At 33.9% G+C, this 19,997-nt stretch overlaps 1 protein-coding gene across 1 annotated transcript in view; it reads left to right on the top strand.

The window, feature by feature from the left end:
• Nucleotides 1-19,997, top strand: part of FMN1 (formin 1) — a 194,501-nt gene that overhangs the window by 79,057 nt on the left and 95,447 nt on the right. The window contains 1 exon segment of the mRNA XM_040558445.1: nucleotides 16,961-17,757. Coding sequence (XP_040414379.1) covers nucleotides 16,961-17,757 — 797 coding nt within the window.

Here is a 19,997-nt window from a genome sequence, read left to right on the forward strand (position 1 = left end):
ATTAAGATTACAAAATATTTATTACACCAATTGGATTACTGACAAATCTGTGCCATAATAGTGCATAACATCTCTGAACAGGCTTGTTAACGTACGTAATTCAATCGAAACGTCCACATGAAGGTGATCTGTAGAAAGGGCAATATAGTAGAGGTAAATACTTAATTTTCACCCATTTGATTTCAGCTACATTTACTAGCTGATGTGTTCAAGGCATTCCATGATTTTTTACCACTCTTGTTTCCAGAACCGAAATGATGTGCTTTTAAGACTGTCCCCTTCCGTTCCCTCCCGCGGAAAGGCCTTTCCTGCCGCCGCCGCGAGATGGCGGCCGAGCCCTTCCGCAGCAGCCCGCGGGGAGGCCCCGCCTTCCTTCCCGCCCGCCGCCGGCTTCCTCTGGAGCGGGGATTGCAGCGCACCTGGCAGAAGGAAAAGTTCAGTTGTTCAGTACATAAATAGCAGCTGTCACCATCGTCATAGGACTGTAGAATCACAGAATGGTTTGGGTTGGAAGGACCCTTAAGGACCACCCAGTTCCACCCCCCTGCCATGTGCAGGACACCTCCCACCAGGCCAGGTTGCTCCAAGCCCCATCCAGCCTGGCCCTGGACGCTTCCAGTGATGGGCCATCCACAGCTTCTCTGGGCAACCTGCTCCAGGGCCTCAGCACCCTCTGAGAAAGGAATTTCTTCCAAATATCTAATCTAAATCTACCCTCTTTTAATTTAAATCCATTCCCCCTTGTCCTGTCACTTCACCCCCTCACAAGGAGTCCCTCCCCAGCTTTCCTGCAGGACCCCTTTAGGCCCTGGGAAGCCACTGCTATAAGGTCTCCCCATCATCTTCTCTTCTCCAGGCTGAACAACCTTAACTCTCTCAGCCCCTCTTCACAGGAGAGGTGCTTCAGAAAAGTCAGACTGTTTTTCCCTCTAGAACCAAGTCTACAGTATCTAATAACCAGCTAGATGAAAATGACTTAATATTAAATCAAAATGTTGTAACAGGACTGCTGAATCACAAAATGAAGGAAATAATGTGAATGCAATAATTTAATTGTAGTACTTAATCAGTAATCCAACACAAGGGCACAGTATACTTTTATTTTTTTCTGTAAGCTCATTTGATAAAATGTGTGAAAAGAAGTTATTACTTTTCCCTCATTTCTCCTTTAGAACAAAGGTACCAAAATCCTCTCCTCTTCAGTTACACTGAAGTGCAATACTGCTTTTGGATGATGGAGTCAAAGTCTTTAAGTTTTTCTCTAACTATACTCTGTGCATGGATCTTCTCTCTGATACACTTTATTGTGCTTCCACCAACTCACTACATCTTTTGCATCTTTCCCAACCCAGAATGCTAGTGTCTTTAGCCATAAATCACAGCTTTTTATAATAATAAAATATTTTTATAAAATAACATAAAAGAATATATAATTATGTATATCGTGATTATATGAGATATGTAATGATATATGATACATATACAATGATCTAAATAATATTAGCTATTTGATAAATAATATAGAAACCATAGATCATCTGTAAAATATAATTATATAATTTTAATGTAAGTATATAAAATTATTATACAATTGTATTATGTATTATATAACATTATTCTAAAATAATAATAATTCTAAAATATTCTGTGATAATAATATATAATGTTCTAAAATAATAGAAGTCTCAAAGTATCCAGCTGCAAATTTTAGAAAGAAATGCCTATAGTTGCCACTAATACAGTAACTATTGTATTATTGATATTTAGGAAATAGTCAACAGTAATGCAGTTGGTGTGTAGCTGCCCTTGACATTATGAAATAATGGGCTGGCCTCATTTAGAGAAGAGTGTATCATGGGTTTTTCATAGCAACCTTTGTGATCTCCTAAGCAATTTTCACAAAGGATTCAAGAGCTGAAACGTAGAACTGAGTAGAAAGTAGTTTCCTTTTCACAAAAGAACTTGCTTAACTTTGAAAACAATTTTGTATCACAAGCTCAGTCTAAAGACTAGAGCCTTAAAGTTTCACAGAAAAAGACATATGAAAGGGAAAGTCACGACACCAATCAAAATTGTGTGATACTTTCAAAGTGATTTTTATTTGATTCTGAGATCATGAAGGTATAGAAGCATTTTCTTAGTTACTGAATGAAGAAATAAAGCTTTCCCTATGTGATGACATCTTCATTCTTTTTATAAATTTATTTTTAAATCTGTTATGCTTCACAATTCCTTTCCTGACCATTTGTCTTTTCACTTTCTCATTCGTTTTCCCTCATGGTCAGTGAGGGAAATTCCTTTTGTGAATGTCTCTATTGCTCTTTAATTGTATTTTGAGTATAACAAAAGGTGCTACTTCTCCCTGATATATTTTGAAATTTGTAATTAAGTTGTGAGAGGTAATGATGAATAGTGTTGAAAGTTGCTGCATGCCAGAAACCTTATCAAAAAAACTTTTATGGAATTGGGTAATTTTACTTTTATTTTGACAATTTGAAATGCTTTTTACTTGCATATGAAAGTGAAATTACAGCTTCAGAAGCAACAGCAGAAATTAGATGCTTTAACACCAAATCAAAACATTTTAAAATCTTGTATTTTGTCTAAATCTTCTCGTTCTAAGAATAGTCTATAACAGAAAAGTGATTTTTTCGAACGGATTCAACTGAAAAAATTCTGACCTGTATGCTCATAGGTAGGCATCTTTAAGAAATTTTTAAAAATTCTTCCCCCTCCCATCACCCTTCAGTTTTGTGTGTGCATATGTGAAATCTTTCATAGGATAGGTATTTCACAATTTTTCAAATCTGCTATTAAACTGTGTGGGCCAGTAAAGAATAGTGTTGAGAGCTCTGATATGCCAGAGTTCTTAGCAAAACCACATTGAAGTAGTGGATAATATGCTGACTTTTGGTAACACAGTTTTGCTTCAGGATGCTAAGATTAATGTTTTTAACTTTTACAAGATTAAATGCATATGTAATGTGGCTAGCTGCTTTGTGTGTTCTTCGCTGGATTTTCATGTCCCAGCATGTACAAATAGAAGAAAATCCATATATCATGTATGCCTCTGTCTGGTGAAGCTGAGCTGCAGTCCAAAAGAGCAGCCAAGGTCAGCCAGGGTTTATTAGTAAGTCTTTCCTAATGAGCTGTTCAGGCTTTTCAGCATTTCCGTGTGTTGTTCCTGATGAAGTTCTCCCAGCTTGTGGTTAATTATTGATACTACTCTTGCTTAACTTGAAACGTTTCAGTCTTCTGTGCTTAGCTGCTAAATGAATGGTTCCACCACTGTGCGTGTATTGTGTGTCTTTATGAATCTTCCTCTTGGCTATATTGTCCTCATGAAGGAATTCTCCATGTTCAATATGGAGCCCATTTGCAGTATGTGACAGTGAAAATACAAAGAAAAAAACCAAACACATAAAAAATAAGAGAAAGAAGAGACTGAAAGTCTATGAAATGATATCAATATACACATTTCGGTATTCCTAAGACTCCTAGACAATGGGAGCAAGATTATCTTCAAAGTATATGTTTCCTGAAATAGATACACGTTTTTTATCCCAATGTTCATCACTCTGTAATGAAAATTCACATGGCCAGTAACGGAGAAGGCAGAGTAGCAGACTAGGGAATGAGAGCAAAGCACAAGAGCAATAAAATAATAACATCCTACACTGTGCATACAATCACAGAAAGTAGAAGTTCTTCAGTCTCTTTAGAAGCACATGCTGACAATTGTATCTTCATTCAGAAAGGAAGTTTGGAATGATTCTTCATGGTGTATGAGTTAATTTCCTTCCAATACTTCCCCTTCCTCATCTTCCTCTTGCCTTTGCTAGTGCTGTAATTTGCTTTCTAGAAAGAAAGTTAGTTTGTAGTTATTTGTGCTATTACAAAAAAGTATGCTGTTTATCTCTGGATACTGTTTTAAATTACTAATATGTTAAATATATCATAGTGCATTGTAATGCACATGAAAATATTGAGGAATCAGCCTATTTTAAATTTGGCAAGTTAGAAATTTCATGAATCGTGTATATTTTTCAGCACTATTGATTTTCTTTAAAGTAGAACATGAAGAATTACTGGAATAATGAAGATATTCCCCAGTTGAGTTGCTGCTTATTTACATCTTAAAAAACTTGCAGATTGTAATGCCTATATCCATATCATAATCTGTAATCACATACTTGGTGAAGTTGTAAGTACTACTTCTGTGCTCTGATAAGCAAAATTAAGCAAAATTCTTCTTTTTCTTCTCCATTGACTTTATATTTTCAGTATTCTTGATGTAACAGGTGTTTTTCATCTTCATTTCCCAATAATTATATGCTTACATTGTAACTATTTTCTTGTCAGATAGCTTGAATATCCAGAAGGATTTTTTTCTTTCTTCATGTTGTTTTTTTTTTCCTTTTCACTACTGTTTGCCATGTCTTAGATTGCCACCCTATTATTTTCATCAGTGCAATTTCACTTTAAGAACTTGTCTTGTTTAGACTTCATGTCAACTGCAGAATGCTGTTAATTTCATATGTTAATCCAAGGACTGCCCTGTTTATTAAACAATTTACCACAGAACATGGTATTATGTAGTTAGAATGTGCATAGAGATCAACAAGATAATTTATAGCTTTAAAACGCCAGCAAGACTGCCCTCATGCTCAAATTTGGACACATTATGAAACACTTTGCTTAATTAGGGCTAAAATGAAAATTCATTATGAAAACCCCTGCATTTATCATAGTTTGTGACAGCTCATTTATCCCATCACCTTAAGTGAGTATGTTATGCACTAAGGAGAATAAAGTAGAACGCCTACTGTGAACATGATGATGTTTTATTTTGACAGATTTGGAAGACTTCTGTAACACAGGAAACAGTTGCCCAGTAAAGAAATTAAGTGAAATGTAATCGTGCAATATAAAAGCCACTAGAAATTTAGTAGTATCCATGTTTCTGATAGCATTATCCTACCATTTTGATTTTGAAAATATGCACCCACATGTCAAGCTTAGTGGCTTTTCAAGATTTATTACACCAGATGTTTATTCGAGTTGAAGAACTGGAAGTCGTATCTCTGAATGAAATGCATAATTTTCTGTACTTTAAAAATTCTGGCAAAATTCCCTTTGATAATCTCTAATATTCGTGGTTTTAGAACAGGGACAATTTTGGCAAGGATGTACATTCTTCTGGTCAACGGAAAAATCTATCTGAAATTGTAGCTTATAAGCTTTCGGAAAATGTTTTTTCTCATATTCAGTAAACACTTCTGACTTTGCAAGTTTGGTGCATATTGTACCTATTGAATCTTATGGTGCTGACCAAATTTTTCACATGTCAATTCCACAAAGCCTTTGAAGATGAAGCCACTGATGTTATATAGTAGCAGTGGGGCAAAATTAAGTTCCACTGGTTAATGGGTGCCACAATTTACCCTTGGTTAGGGAAGGATCACGCTGCCAAGGATGTTTTCAAATTGAAAGCTAGGAGCCTGTCTCCTGACCTTATTTTTGATGACAATGCAATGCAAAAGAATTATCTGAATATAGAGTCTTTCATTATGGATTTCCAGTGTCATAGATTTTAATCTGTCAGGATGTTTCGTATATATAAATCAGATTTTACAAAATGGTTCAGATAGGCATATGCTATTATTATTCATTCATTATGTACAAAGGCCTTAAGTATAAAGTAAAAGCAACCACTAATTTTGAGATTTCTGATTCAAGGTATTTCAGAGAAAATTAATGGCTTAGGTTTTCCTTTTATGTTCATATCACAGTTCATTTTTAGCTTGCCTTGTACCTACAAATTGGCTACCAGAATCTCAAGATAGTTGCTTAAAAAATCAGTTGTATCATTGATTACCACTTCAGAAACACTTTGGCTAAAATGGCTTGTGATACATCTTGCATGAACTTTGCGTTTTGGGCAAGTACAGAATCTGCTTTTCCAGGTCAGCATTATAATACCTTTACTGTGATACTGTTATATCTTTTCCCAAAGTTCCATATTTCGTTCATTATATACCTTATATATCTTTCAACTTCAGCACATATGAAGCAAAAGTCTTAAAACTGACAGCTTTTTGATAATACAGTTTTTATTCTTGTCTGGAATAGCTCCCATCATGTTCACTGAATGAGATTCTGGGTCTGTCAAACAGAAGGATTCTGTGTAGCTGCCTTACATGGAAACACTGATGGAGTGAGAGAAAACTTTGATTGCTCTGGCATCTACACTTGTATTTTTTCCTTTTATGTAATTGAACAAAGCTGTTTGTTGTTATTTTTTTAATAATTTTTAACACATTTTGTGTGTGTGTGCAGTATTTTCTTCGAATCCCATAAAGGGAATGTCTAGAATAATGTGCTAATGCATAATTAACATTCAGTAAATATCAATGTAAAGTAGCTATGTCTTTTACACAGTTACAGGGTCATTTCCATAATTGAAGTTTTACTTCTGTTTAGCCAAGTAGCATCTCTGGAGGTCGTAAACTGTGTGTTAGCTAAGTGAATCTTTACCTGCTAAGAAATTGCAGCGTAAACATCTCTACAGTGTTAAAAGAAGTCTGTTCGTAAATACAGTGTTGGGTTTTCTTCTTAACATTACCTGATTGGTGATTATTTAAACACAGTATTGTATTTTCACCACTAAAGTGTACAATAGTATCAGCAGAACTGGACTTCCTGACTAAACCAAGATAGAAGACATGCAATATATCTTACTTGTTAGGATCTCCTTTTATAATTTGCCTTGACAATATTTGCAGTTTGCGTTTTTTTCTTTAATCACTGTAACTGAGGCACATATTATATTGTCACTATAAAAAATTCCATTCTGTCCTGAAGTTGTGAGGAAAAGAATAGATTTTATTTTTTTTTTTTTTTTCTAGAGGGTAAAGAGTGTAACCTAATGAAAGCTTTTGCTTTCTGAATGTGAAGCTGACTGTGAAGGTAACCTCTGCCTTCATTTCCTTTGCTATAGAAAAATGAGGTAGTGTATTTTGGAATATAAAGTGTTGGAGGAAGAACTGTTTCACCAAGCAATCAGTTTGTTTTGATGTATTGAGGTCTCTCGCTGTAACACCTGAGGAATGTGACAATTTTAGGTGCAGAGAATTACTCCTTCAGGTGGCTATGTTCCATAAAGTAAAATTGAATGTCTGCTGTTATTTTGAGATCTGGTGTCAGACAGGCCCCAGAAAATTCACTTCCCTCCATAGCAAGGAACTGAATGGCTTGCTACACTTCAAAATGTTTTAGTTGTTTTCATTGCCTGTGTGGGCACTCTATGCATTGGTAGAGAGGGTGGCCATCTCCTCAGTGTAGGTATTCATAGATTTATTTTTTTGAACAAAAATTATCTTCATGATGAATGAAAAGCTTCAATTTCTAAAAATGTAGAGTTACTTTATTTTAGAACTTATAATCTCGTAACAATGTATAGCACTGCTTGGCCAATTATTTCCTACTGCAAAGTAGTGTTTGTTGTTACTTGTTATCCTTCTATAGAGGTATAACTTTATCCTTGCTTACTGTTTCCCATGTGCTGTACTAACACTGCTTTTTGCTTCAACTTGCTTTTGCTTCATTCATTGAAACTTAGAATGTGATGCGTATCATTACTCTCTTACAAATCGTTACAAGGCTTTGTTATAATGGCTTAATCTTGGAGTCTGGCTGCCAAAGAAATCAGTTCTTTATACTGTGAAGCAATGTTGACAGTAAACTCTCCTTTCCTCTCCACCCCTCCCCAAAAGAAAAGGAAGAAAAGAGAAGAAAAACAAGGTTGCATTACAATTCTGGCAACATCAGCCACACTAATAAAATCAAATTCAATGTTGTTTTACGACTTTGAATTTATGTGACTGCACAGGATCAAAGGATTTGTATCCCACTGGACTGCAAGGTCTATAGTTCATGGCAAAAAAACTCATCAAAAAGAACATTTTAGTAGTAAGGCTTTTCATTTTAATCAGCCACACTAATAAAAAAGCTGTTAGGTGTCCAAAAACATTCTCCCAAGATCAGAGACAACTTGCTCTCTACTACAATCAGTTTTCTTATTGGATCCATACTACCTCTGTAGCTTTAGTGGCTGAAACTTCATCTTCAACTTGTTTTCAGGAATTTTTCACATCGTTTTTGAATTTGCATGCCAAATCATATGAATTAGTAACAGTAATGATTCATACAGTTTCCCTGGCAAATGGTAAATAAGATGATTTCTTGAAAGTAAATTGTCAACAGAACAAATGATTAACTAAAACAAAATTAGAAATATTATTCTATATTTTTATATATTGTATTTTAAAATATTTGAATAATAACAATAATTCATTTTTTTCTCTTTGGGTATAATCTTTTGACCTCCAATGTAAAACATAGCATAGTTTTAGCATTCTTTTGTCTTTAAGTCATAGTAACTTAGGCTGTCCTAAGACCAAGGCAGCGACCGTGACTGAGAAACAGAGTAGGAAGTAACTACAGTGTTTGTAATAGGAAAGGCTTTTGTTATTGTATTTGGAGTCTTTATGTTAGTTGTTCATGGACCAGCTTCAACAAAAGTTTGAAATGAATTTTTAACAGGATTTAAAAGTATGGAGAGATTTTGCCAATGAAATTGTCCATGAACCTCTCACTTTTCTTTGAAATTTCTAGCTAAGTCTCAATTCAGCCTTCTTCCCTTTTTTTGCAAGCTGCATGAGATTTATTTTGCCTAGCATAAACTAGTTTACATTTGGGAGGAATCAGCACATGGTCACTTTCTGCAACGATCTCTCTCCCTTTCTGTATGACATATCTGTATGACATGTATCTCTTGTTACATGTTTTCCTGTAGCTACTATACGTTACCTATCCTGCAAAATTCTGGTGCGAGTGGTGTTCCCTGCTCACTGCTATGGGAGATTCGTGCAGGTTATTTATTTATTTATTTATTTATTTATTTTTGTCAGCTGAACTTTGTCATGGTTCTACTATTTTCAAAAACATTCATTCAAATGAGCAAGAACTTCAGTAATGGTAGACATTTTTTGTTACCTACCAAACAGATAAAATCTACATCCAATCCTAAGTTATCCACTGTTATTATTTATTAATAACTTGAAATTTACCGTTTTACTCACATGTTATTAACAGTTGACTTCATTAAGTAATATGTAGTCTAGTTGTTTTTAGAAGTGCTATCATTTACCTCAAAGGATGACATTACTTAGCAAATGCATCTGTGGCCAAAAGTTGGAGAATCCAAGGCATTAATAATTTTCTACTTGATGCCTTTTGGTCATGTCCAGCTTCCTCATTGTGAAGACAATTCTATGCCTGTGGAAGGTGTTGGACTGATGGCAGTTGCTGCCAAAGGAGAGTTGAAGAGAATGGCACTGCTCTGTTCCTCTGTTACCATACTAATTTACATAAGCCTAAATGTGCATGGAAGACTGACTAGTCTTTGTATTTTGTAGGGGACAGAAGTCAGTAAAAAGTAGAATGATTGTAACCAGTCAGTATGAAGTTAAATCTGTATTTTCATGCTTATAGTCCTATGCTTCCTTATGGTCCTTTTTTTAGCCAACAATTGCTCTGCTTTGAAAATTTTGTATGGTTCCCAAACACACTAAACTATGTATTTATGTATCAGATTCAAGAAAGATTTAGGGTCCAGTGAGGTTTCTCTGTGGGCACAGGAGAGTAAATCACTGACTAGGTGCAAAAGTTGACATAATTGCATCCATAAATGTGGATAAGCTGTGAAGGACAATGAGCATTATTAGAGACATTTTTCCATGTATTGGATTTTGAGATTACGGAGAAATTTCAAGGACACATCAGGGGTTCTTTCAGTGTCTTTGATTAAAAGTTACAGAGAGGAGGAGATTTATTCTTAATGGCAAGGTTCATCTCAGTAAAGTTGCATGTAAATAGGACAGCTGAGGAAAAGCAAGGACTAACAGTGAGCTTTCGGGAGATGTGTATTCTGTAACAGAGCTCTCCACGTGAGTTGATTTGTGTAATCTAAAACGGTTGAGTGGTAGTTATTACCAGTGAAAGGACTGAGGGGATAAATATATAGATGCGGGAAGAAAAAACGGTATTTTCACAGTAAATATTTAAAATTGTCAAATTTTAAGTCAATTAGTGCTTAAAATGTTATGTAAATTTTAGGCCATCTGTAGTCTTATATGTAACTAAACATGCTGATACAATTAAAAAAAAAATCTGCATGTTGCACTGTATCTTACATTTAAATGTTGTATTAGACTAATGATTTTGTATTGAAAAATCAATCTCACTCACTGTAAGTCTGTATTTCTTTCTAGACTACCGAAATGCCAGTTGTCATTAAATAATTAAATATTCCAAAAGTATATAGAAAAACTGTTATATATATTTACTATGATCATATTTCCTCCCAACTATCTTCCTACATATTCTCTATAAAACTATGTATTTAACATTTTTAAATTACAAAGAGAATAATACTTTATATATATAGCCTATTCAAAAATTTAGAGTGCTGAAAATGTTTGAGAATGGGCAATCCATTTGGCTTTTTGCTTTTTTTTTTTTTCTCACTATTAGCTGTCAGAATAACCCTTACTGCGTACCCTTGAATATAGTGATATACCATATGTAAATGATTATATTTGTTGAGGTATTTGTTAGAGAGGAATTTTGATTTTTATATAAATTGGCACAGGCTTAATTTTTTTCATTGAAAAATTCTTTGCTAAATCTGTGATTGTTGTTAAAATTTAAAACAAATGTATGTTTTTTCAAGGACAGACATTTAACAAAAAAAAAGACTTTTTTGTTCTTTGTCAACACAATGCAAGAATAAAAAGTGTGAGCTCTTCCAAAAACTGAAGATGAAATCACTTAGGAGGAACAAAAAGTCCGAGGCTGTCTTTGAAAAATATTTTCCTCTCTTTTCTATGCACAGTACTTTGATGACCAAAATGCTATTAAAAAAAAAAGCTGTGAAGTCTATAAAAAAAAAAAAATTCAGCAGCAACTCAAGAATTCTTACCTTTTTTTTTTTCCCCAAGAGCATTTCCAGTGGTAAAATAGTATATGAAACTATCCTTAGATACTTTTCATTTTCTTTGTTCCTTTTTTATTTTTTATTTTTATTTTTATTTTCATAGCTTGGCATAAGATAAGTGACTCATTAGATGTAACAATCACTGTATAAAGTCAGAGAAGGGAATAAAATTGAGCTTTCTCACTACTGTGTTGTTTTTCCAGGCTAATTGGAGTTAAAAACTAGTAAAAGTATAAGTTTCTCAGTTAAAGATGTGGTCTGTGTCTGACATACGTTGAATGGCTGTTCATTACAGACGTGCCATTTTTACGCAGTCACTTTTCAGAGTAGAATTGCACTGTTAACACCAGTGAGAAAATATTAAGCATTAGCAGTGCAGCATTAACATGCTGTTTTCAAAGAAAAGTTTTGCGTGTTGCTTGCTCTAAACAGTGTTCTAAAGAATGTCTTACCATTGCAGTTTTCAAAGTTTTTTTAAACATTTGTAGGCCAGCAGCTAATTTTTGAATGTAGATTGCTATTTAGATTTATGGTTTCATCATATTTGTACATACAAACTATTCTTTTTCTTTGTCCATGTAAAATCACATTATATAAAGCAGTAACACAACAAATATAATTGATCTCATTGCATTTAATTGACTATATAGACTATTACTGGCTGTACTAAATTCGACTTTAATCTTTGTTACCTATCAAAGCACAGAGAAAAGCCATCACATTGGTATTACAGAATTTGTTTGCCAATCCATATTATCATTTCAAAGACATTTAGACAACCTGCAGGTTGCATCCTGAAAGAGAAGATTTAATCTCTTTTGTGATAAGTTATGTGCTTTATTATCTGAGTCTGTAATGAGAGGTGGAAATAAAATACACTGATTCAGCATTTGGCCTTTCTTCTGCATTTGAATATGTTTCAGATGTTTCTGAGTCTCAATATTATTTCAGAAAATTTATCTTCTTGCCTTTTTTTAGTCTGTGTTGCATAAAGTCACGGGTGCAAAAAGGAAGTCACTGGAAGGCACTCATACAACAGAGGGCTGGGTATAAGGGAAAAAAATACAGGAATATTTTTGTTATTTGTAAAATCATCTTTATGTTACGGCAATATGTATTTCAGTAAAAGGGGCAATTTTACTTTTTAGGGATGACTTTTATTTGTATTACCCGTTGATAGAGGTATATTTTTTGGAAGAGTGTAATATGTAATACTGACCTTCTAATCTTATATATAAAGTCAGCGTTTAAGGGAACTGAGAGTCAGCTGGGACCATTTGCTTTGGTGAGGTGATTTTACTCAAGGAAAATGGATGTCCTGTTCTGATGGCAAGTACAAGACAAATCTTGAGAAATAAAAGAAACTCATTTGTGAGTGTGACTGTACCAATGAGGCTTGAACAGCGGATGGGCATGGCCTATATTTGGTCAGAATCAGAGGTACAAAACCTCTGTAACCTGCATTCTGACCAAGGGCAGAAGAGGGAGCAAAACAAAGCTTGTAAGGGGGAGGGCTAGACCTAACTGCATATTTATTTATTCAACCTCTTCAGAATGGATGTTGGGTGGAAATAGACAAGGAGGAATGGAAAAAGATGTACATTGAACAGAAAGGCTAGTGTTAGAGGTCAGAAGAACAGTGAAATTGAAAGGACAGTCGACAACAAGCTAAGTTACATCTTGGAAAGCAAATTTTATAGATACAGTGAAGTTCAGCCATAGAAACAAAGAAATCAAGGAAAGACAGGGGCCATTATTTCATAAGGGTGAGATGAAGGCAACGTACATAGAACCTGGAAAAAGAATACTGAATTAGCTGCCCCAGATTTCAATAGAAATGATCATGAACAGAGGGACAGCATTTTTCACAGACTGAACACCACAGCTTTCACTAGCACTGAGTAGAGCACAAGTGTTACTTTATTTTTATTACGTATGACATTCTGTTTATATATTTTCACCCAGAGTTGCTGACTCACAATCCGTTTGTGATGCACTGTCCTTCACTGATTGTTTTCCCATAGAATTGCCGTCACACTGATCAGTCCCTTCAGTGGCTATGTACACTGCAGTTCTCTTTTACCAATTTTAGCATTGAATTTCAGATTGCTTATGAATCTGATAAAATTTTTCTGAATTCTTAGACTGTTATTCAGCATACTAGCATAGCATCGTTTTCAGATGTAATATTGACAATGAGAGCATGAAAGATTGTACCAACTTTTTTCAGCAGCATATTGCTATGCAGATTAGGGTTAAGATACCCAGGAGGTACTTTCAAATTTATAATTGAGATCTGATTTTAGCATGTTAAAGCTGTTACAGTACGTGGTTATATGAATTTATTTGTATACTTATAGTTTCTTCTGAACTGACAATATGAAGAGGACATAGGGGTAAGGTTTTATTGAAATTACCTACCTCTAGCCTGGTACATTTAACAGTAATCTAGAGAAAATAATCTTTATTTAAATTATTCTTAAATTATTCCCTAAATTATTCATAATATCTTCATTTTGTACGGATATTTGTATAGACATTTTACTGTGATAGGTTTCCACATCTTTTACCCTTCTTCAGGAATAAATCAGGTTAATTCATGCTGCATAGGGTGACTTTCTAAGCTTTAGTTTCCAGCCATCTACCTGTATCTTCCAGCCCTCCAGACTTCTCACACCTTCCTTCCCTCAGACATCTTGTTTCCTGTTTAAAAAAATGTCTGTTTCCTTCTGCTTTAAATAGTTGTGTCCAAGCTATTACGTTCTTATGATAGCCATTAGTCGTTGTTCATCTTACATCTGTTGTCAAACACTCTAGGAATCTCTTTCATGGTGTAGCATGCAACAGACTCCATATATTGCTGACATGATTCAGCAACAAGATCTGAATATTTTGATCTCTGTCTAACTGTAATTCCTATGGATTTGAGTTTTGGTAAAAAATCTGTTCTTATCATCAGCCACAGGTAGTGTTAAGTAGTCGTCATAAACATTTTAAAGGAGTGTTGACAGACACCTGGAAATAAAACTGTAAGCTTAGTATGCATATGTATACTGTAGTTAAAGAAAAAAACAAAACACTTTAGTACCCATTGAGATGAAAGCAGTCTTTTAACTGGAAGGATAGTGTACAAGTCCTTCCAAGTCCTTCTAACAACAATTTATATTGAATAAAATGTCTGTGTTCACATTATATTTTTAATATTTCAGGATTCCAGTTATAGCTTATAGTATAAAAGTAAATTTTGATTGATCTGTTTCCCACTTGAAATTGTAAGGTGTAATTAGATTCTTTTATATTCCATTTCAATGTAAGATTTGTTTATATTAAGTTATGTACTGCATCAGCAATTGCTGTAGCAACATTTAATGATTTATCTTTACTAACTATAAACTGTACGATAGCTTACTAACTAACTTCTATACTAGTTAGTAACTAGTATGATTTACTGTAATAACTACAAACTATAGTGTTTATACTATGGCATAAAATAGCAACTATAAATTTGATAATATATTAGAAGAAAGATTCTAATCTAATGTAAATCTCAAAATTTTAAGCAACAACCCATTTGTAAAGCCAAGAAATCATCTTGCACAATGAGCAGCTGTTTGACAAAAAAGTTGCTGCAAATCTTAATTTAGTTGAAATTTAGTTTAATGTAGTTAATATAGGTAATTGTATTTAAGTTAATTTAGGTTTGAACTCTGCATATGGTTCTTCCAGATTTGTGTATTCAAGTCTAGTTATTATCAGTAAGTATTCTGCAGCCTGAATTCTGAGACTGCATTCTAGTAGGCAGTAACACGTAAAAAGTTTGAAACTACAGACAAGTGAAAATTGGATTTTTTCAATTTATTTTTTTTATATAGTAACTAAATTTCAGGAGTTAAAGGTGCCTAAGTTTAGAACACGCTGCTTCTCATTATCACTTAATATTACGTGATGATACCTAATTAATCCTTTGTGATGTAATAAAGAAAATGTAATGGACTTCATACATAATTACCATATTACATGACAGAAAGTGAAAGTTTAAATTCTCACCACATGGAACAGCTGTGTGCTGTTTGATCTCCATGGATTTTTGATTTGTTATAAAATTTCAAAGCATTTCAGCTCTCAGGAAGAAATATTTGCCAGGAAACAGACCTTTATTATTATGTATCTGTATATGTATAAATAGTATGTATTAACGTATTTGTACATATTCTTAAAATTCTGTTAAAAATACTATCATAGTGATGTAAGAAGGTTACAATATTACTTAATCTTATTCTGATGAACCAGATTTGTTTTGAGATGTAAGGTAATTAAAATCAAAACTTATTTTATTACTTATTGCTCTTTGATATTTCAGCCAGTTGGATAATACTCATCTTCTCCATTGATGAGATGTCCAACATAGGTTCCCAATGTGTCATATTTGTTAAGCCTGGTTTTCTCTTTTGTCCTTGGTAGTTTTCGTATTAATTCTTGTTAAAAATAATACAAGTGTTATTGTAATTAACAGAAATCAATTTTCAAAATACGAAAGAATAAAAAAACAAGAGAAAGGATAAAATTTTCATGTTGGATATAATTTTAAGTTTAAACCAACAGTTTTGTATTAAAAATTAAAGACTGCAGGTCTGTAACTGAAAAGGAATATAATGCTACCAGAGTTGATTTCATGCCCAGTTAAATTTCTTAAGTAGTTATGTTAAATACTGTGTTTGTTTTACAGTGTGTTTTTTAAGGTGACTTCAGGTTTACAACTGGGAAAGTCTTGAATGTTCAAAGTAAATTGTTCTGTTGTGGAGTTTTTGATATCCAATAGGGGCAAAATACTGTGATGAAAAAAAGTAAAATAACTGAATTCCCTGAGGCAAATTTACTTCCTTATTTTGTTTATATATCAGTATGCTGGATTTAAAAAGAAAAGTGATTGCTCTGGAGCAATTCAAATGGCATAAAATCTTGTGATAGTTTGAATGAACTACTAATTAAGCTGAGCCATGACAAACTTTGGTAGAGTAACAGTGTAAAAACAAAAAAAAAAAAACAAGTGAAAGATGTTCAAATATACATTCGAGTTAGTCTATAAAACTTAATTGAAATTGGGTTATTTCCAATACAAAACTGTTTAATTATCTTTGCAAAACTTACATCAGAAATGGGGGAAATCAAGTTAAAGGGTAACAAAAGTTTGGTTTTCTTCCTTGTTTTGTATATTCTTGAAAGACATTTGCTATTTCATTCTACCTCAGTGAAATCTTCATGATTTCTTTATGGTTCTAAGATTTATTTATATTTTCTCTGAATTACAGATTAAAAGATATTTGGTAAAAAGCAGTTTTAATCTAGTGATAATTTTGAGGGAGAATTTGTGTGTATCTCTCTGAATTTAATTGATGAGAATAATTTTAATAGATTGGTATTTTTTTTATTTAATATTTTATCCAGGAAGATTTTCACCTTCTGTTGATTTTCATATTTTTTTTAAATCTCCTAACATGTTAAGAATATAAGGTATATTTATGAAATGAAATAAAAACAGTAAAATACTGTTCGAAACAGGCAACTTTTTTCCATAATGAACTATTAGCTACTGCATTCAGAAACTAAACAACATTAAGTCTGCATAAAGACAAGTTAGAAATTGTTGAATCAGGATTCTGTATATTTACTCATAAAATGTGTTTTGCTGAAATATATATTGCTTACATTTCATAAAAGATTAATTATTAACCACTGATGTAAAAGCTTGCAATAAAGCCATTAAGAACTGGGAAAGTGAAGTATTTCTGTCAATATAGGTTGTAAGAACATAGTCTAAATGTGAAAATTTTTAATTGCTATAAAATAAACACTTTAGCAAAATATGTACACTGAGGGTTTTTTGTTGTTGTTGTTCTGCAGTCTCAGTTTGAACTCAGGGTATTCCATATTCGTGGAGAACATGCTGTATCAACTGCTCAGCTTGAGGAAACCATTGCACATCTGAAGAATGAACTTGATAATAAATTAAACAGAAGAAATGAAGAAGCAAAGGATATTGCTGTTTCTACTGAAGATGATAACCCACCAAAGACATACCGAAATGTATGTATACAGACTGACAGAGAAACTTTTATAAAGCCTAATGAAGAAGAAAACAGAGCTGTGAAAAATAACCAAATAGTACCCAAAAAGCTTAATATTTCTTCTTTGACACATTGTATTTCTGCCCAAAGTGAAAATAAGGACAATTACAATGTACCAACTTCAGAAAGTGTCTTACCTTGTCAACCAAAACAAATGCTGCCTCCTCCACCGCCACCACCACCTCCTCCTCCTCCTCCTCCTCCTCCTCCTCCCATTCCCGATTCTTCACTACCAGGTTTAGTTCCTCCACCACCACCTTTGCCAATAGGTTTGACTTCACTGACACTTCAGTTTGGATCTGGGCCACCACTGCCACCTCCACTTTCTGAAGGCTGTAGGGATTTTCAAGTGCCATCACCACCACCACCACCACCACCACTTCCAGGGCTGGGACCTCCTGTTCCTCCTCCACTGCCTGGATCTGGGTTACCTCCACCCCCTCCACCCCCTGGGCCTGGGTTCTTTTTTAATAGCACTTTATCTTCAAGTCAAGGTCCTCGGAAACCTGCCATTGAACCTAGCCGTCCAATGAAGCCTTTGTATTGGACACGGATACAATTGCAAGGCACCAGGTAAAATATATTTATTTAGACTTCATGGCTATTTATGCACCATGTACAAGTGTATGGTCTTAACAAGAAGTAAAACATAAGTGTAGAGGCATGGAATTTACATGTTTAAACAAACAAACAAAAAAGGAATCAGTTCTAGAAGCCTAATAATAAGAAGAAGAAATGGTTTAAAATGTTAGATATAAATGAAAATTATGTGCATTATAACAGGAAGAAGTTTGATAGTTTTATTCCCCAAAATCAGAGTACTCCCTGGACAACTAGTGGCAAAGCAACTAAATATTTTGAGGGTTCCTTGACTTTGCACTAAAGAGATAAGAAAAAAAAAGTTAGCCAGGAGGTGAAAAAATATATATTTTTAAATAGAATTAGAATTAAAATTGAGATGGTAGAATTTGGTCAAGTGAGAACTTTGAGTTTCATCTCCTTTAGCTTTCCAGTCATTTGAGGTGATACCATCTTCAAAGCACTGTGTCAGCCTCTGTAATTCCAGCTCTGGAAAAAAATAAACTGGGACTAACCTCTGTGTATAATTCTCCGGGGGCGTGAAGCATATGTATAAATAAATGCAGTGCAGGAACCTGTAGTGTAAAATATCCAGCATGGAGGAGGCTCACTGCTGATAGAGACCTCTGTAGTTAAAACAAACAAACAAAAGCTTACCGGTCTTAATTAAATATGACTTTTATTATAGTTTATAGCTTTTTGTCTGAATTTATTTTGATGAGAAAGAATCATAATTCTGGAAATTTTACTCTGGTGTAACCAAACATAAGGTGTTCATATTTTATATAAAATATAAAACAGGAACAAACAGTTAATGAAGTGTGAGTTGTATTTTTTCATTGCTTCAGAATTAAAGGAAGTGAAATATTCTTGAACAGGAAGTTTTGACATTTTCATTTTGCTTTCCCAAAATTACTAGTGCAAAACAGTGAATAGATAGTTGGTCCAAAAATAAACCTTGTTGTAATTCTTCCTATTGATTCACTGAGATCAAGATGATCATTTTGAAACATTGCTGGTTCATCAAGCTCTTGCTCAGTGCAAAATAAAGTCTAAGTCATAGTTACGGTGAACCACTGGTCATCCGCTCTAATGATCCAGCAACTTTATGTTCTGCACTAGAAATGGAAACTTTTTTAAGGGTTGCTGTTCAGAGCAGCAGCTCTCTAGGACTTTGAAGTTCTTCTTACAGAACCAGAAAGCATTCTTCAGTGAAATCTTTGCAGCTGATGTCAGGAAGAGTGAAGCTGTTGAGTTCTAGCCACCTCCTGTGACACTGAATATGCTTCATCAGTGGATGCTAATGGAAAAATTAGAGTTCTTAAACATTCACTGTAATAAATATGTGTTTGTGTATTAGGTAGAAACAATCCTAAATTTGAGAAAAGTATTTATATGACTTGGATTTCTCTTCCCACTTATGTTGGTAGGTATTACATTTGTTGTATATTACATCTAATAAATGTATGTTTGGTGATATCAGCTCTTTGTAGCTCATAGGGTTTTCATATATACATCTATATGTATATATATTATTGCAAAATATTTCATTGCCTTTTAGTGACATCTGCTGGAAGAAGTGGGCCCACCTTCCACTGATAAGCATATGACAAGAAGAATAGTTTGAAGATAGTTTTGTCACACATACTTTCAAAAAATATTGAAATTTTGAAAGTCATTCAGAATTGAAGTGCTCAGTTTGCAGCACTACTAAGTATTTTTCCTAAATTCAGATAAAACAAGAGGATTGCATTAATAGGTTCCAAGTGTAGTGGTGATGGTTATCTACACTACATCTGGTTTGAAAGCTGAGAAGAAAAGGAATGATAATCTCCACGTAAAATTTCTAGTTGGTTAAATGAAGCAGAATCTGTTCAGTCTCTGAAAGTATAGGTCACATAATTGTTGTAATTTCTTAAACCTGCAACAATGATAACTATGAGGATAACGCACCTGTGGCTAACATCAAGTGAACCAAATCCTCTTCGAATGTTCTTAAAATGTGCTTGAATAAAGTGCAGTCACTATTTGTTGATATTGTTTATTTTTGTAGGTCTAAGCAGATTACTTGGAATTACTCAAAAAAGCTGTTGTTGAAATACTCTTAATCCTAGTTGAAGTGGTAGAAATCTCTAAAGATGTATTTGCACAAACTGCAGTTGCAGTATTTGGTTGTTTTACAAAAAAACTGCACAATACATACAGGTAGTCTACTAAGTAGCTACACTTAGCTA

The sequence above is a fragment of the Cygnus olor genome, chromosome 5, assembly GCF_009769625.2.
Source record: "Cygnus olor isolate bCygOlo1 chromosome 5, bCygOlo1.pri.v2, whole genome shotgun sequence".
NCBI lineage: Eukaryota > Metazoa > Chordata > Aves > Anseriformes > Anatidae > Cygnus > Cygnus olor.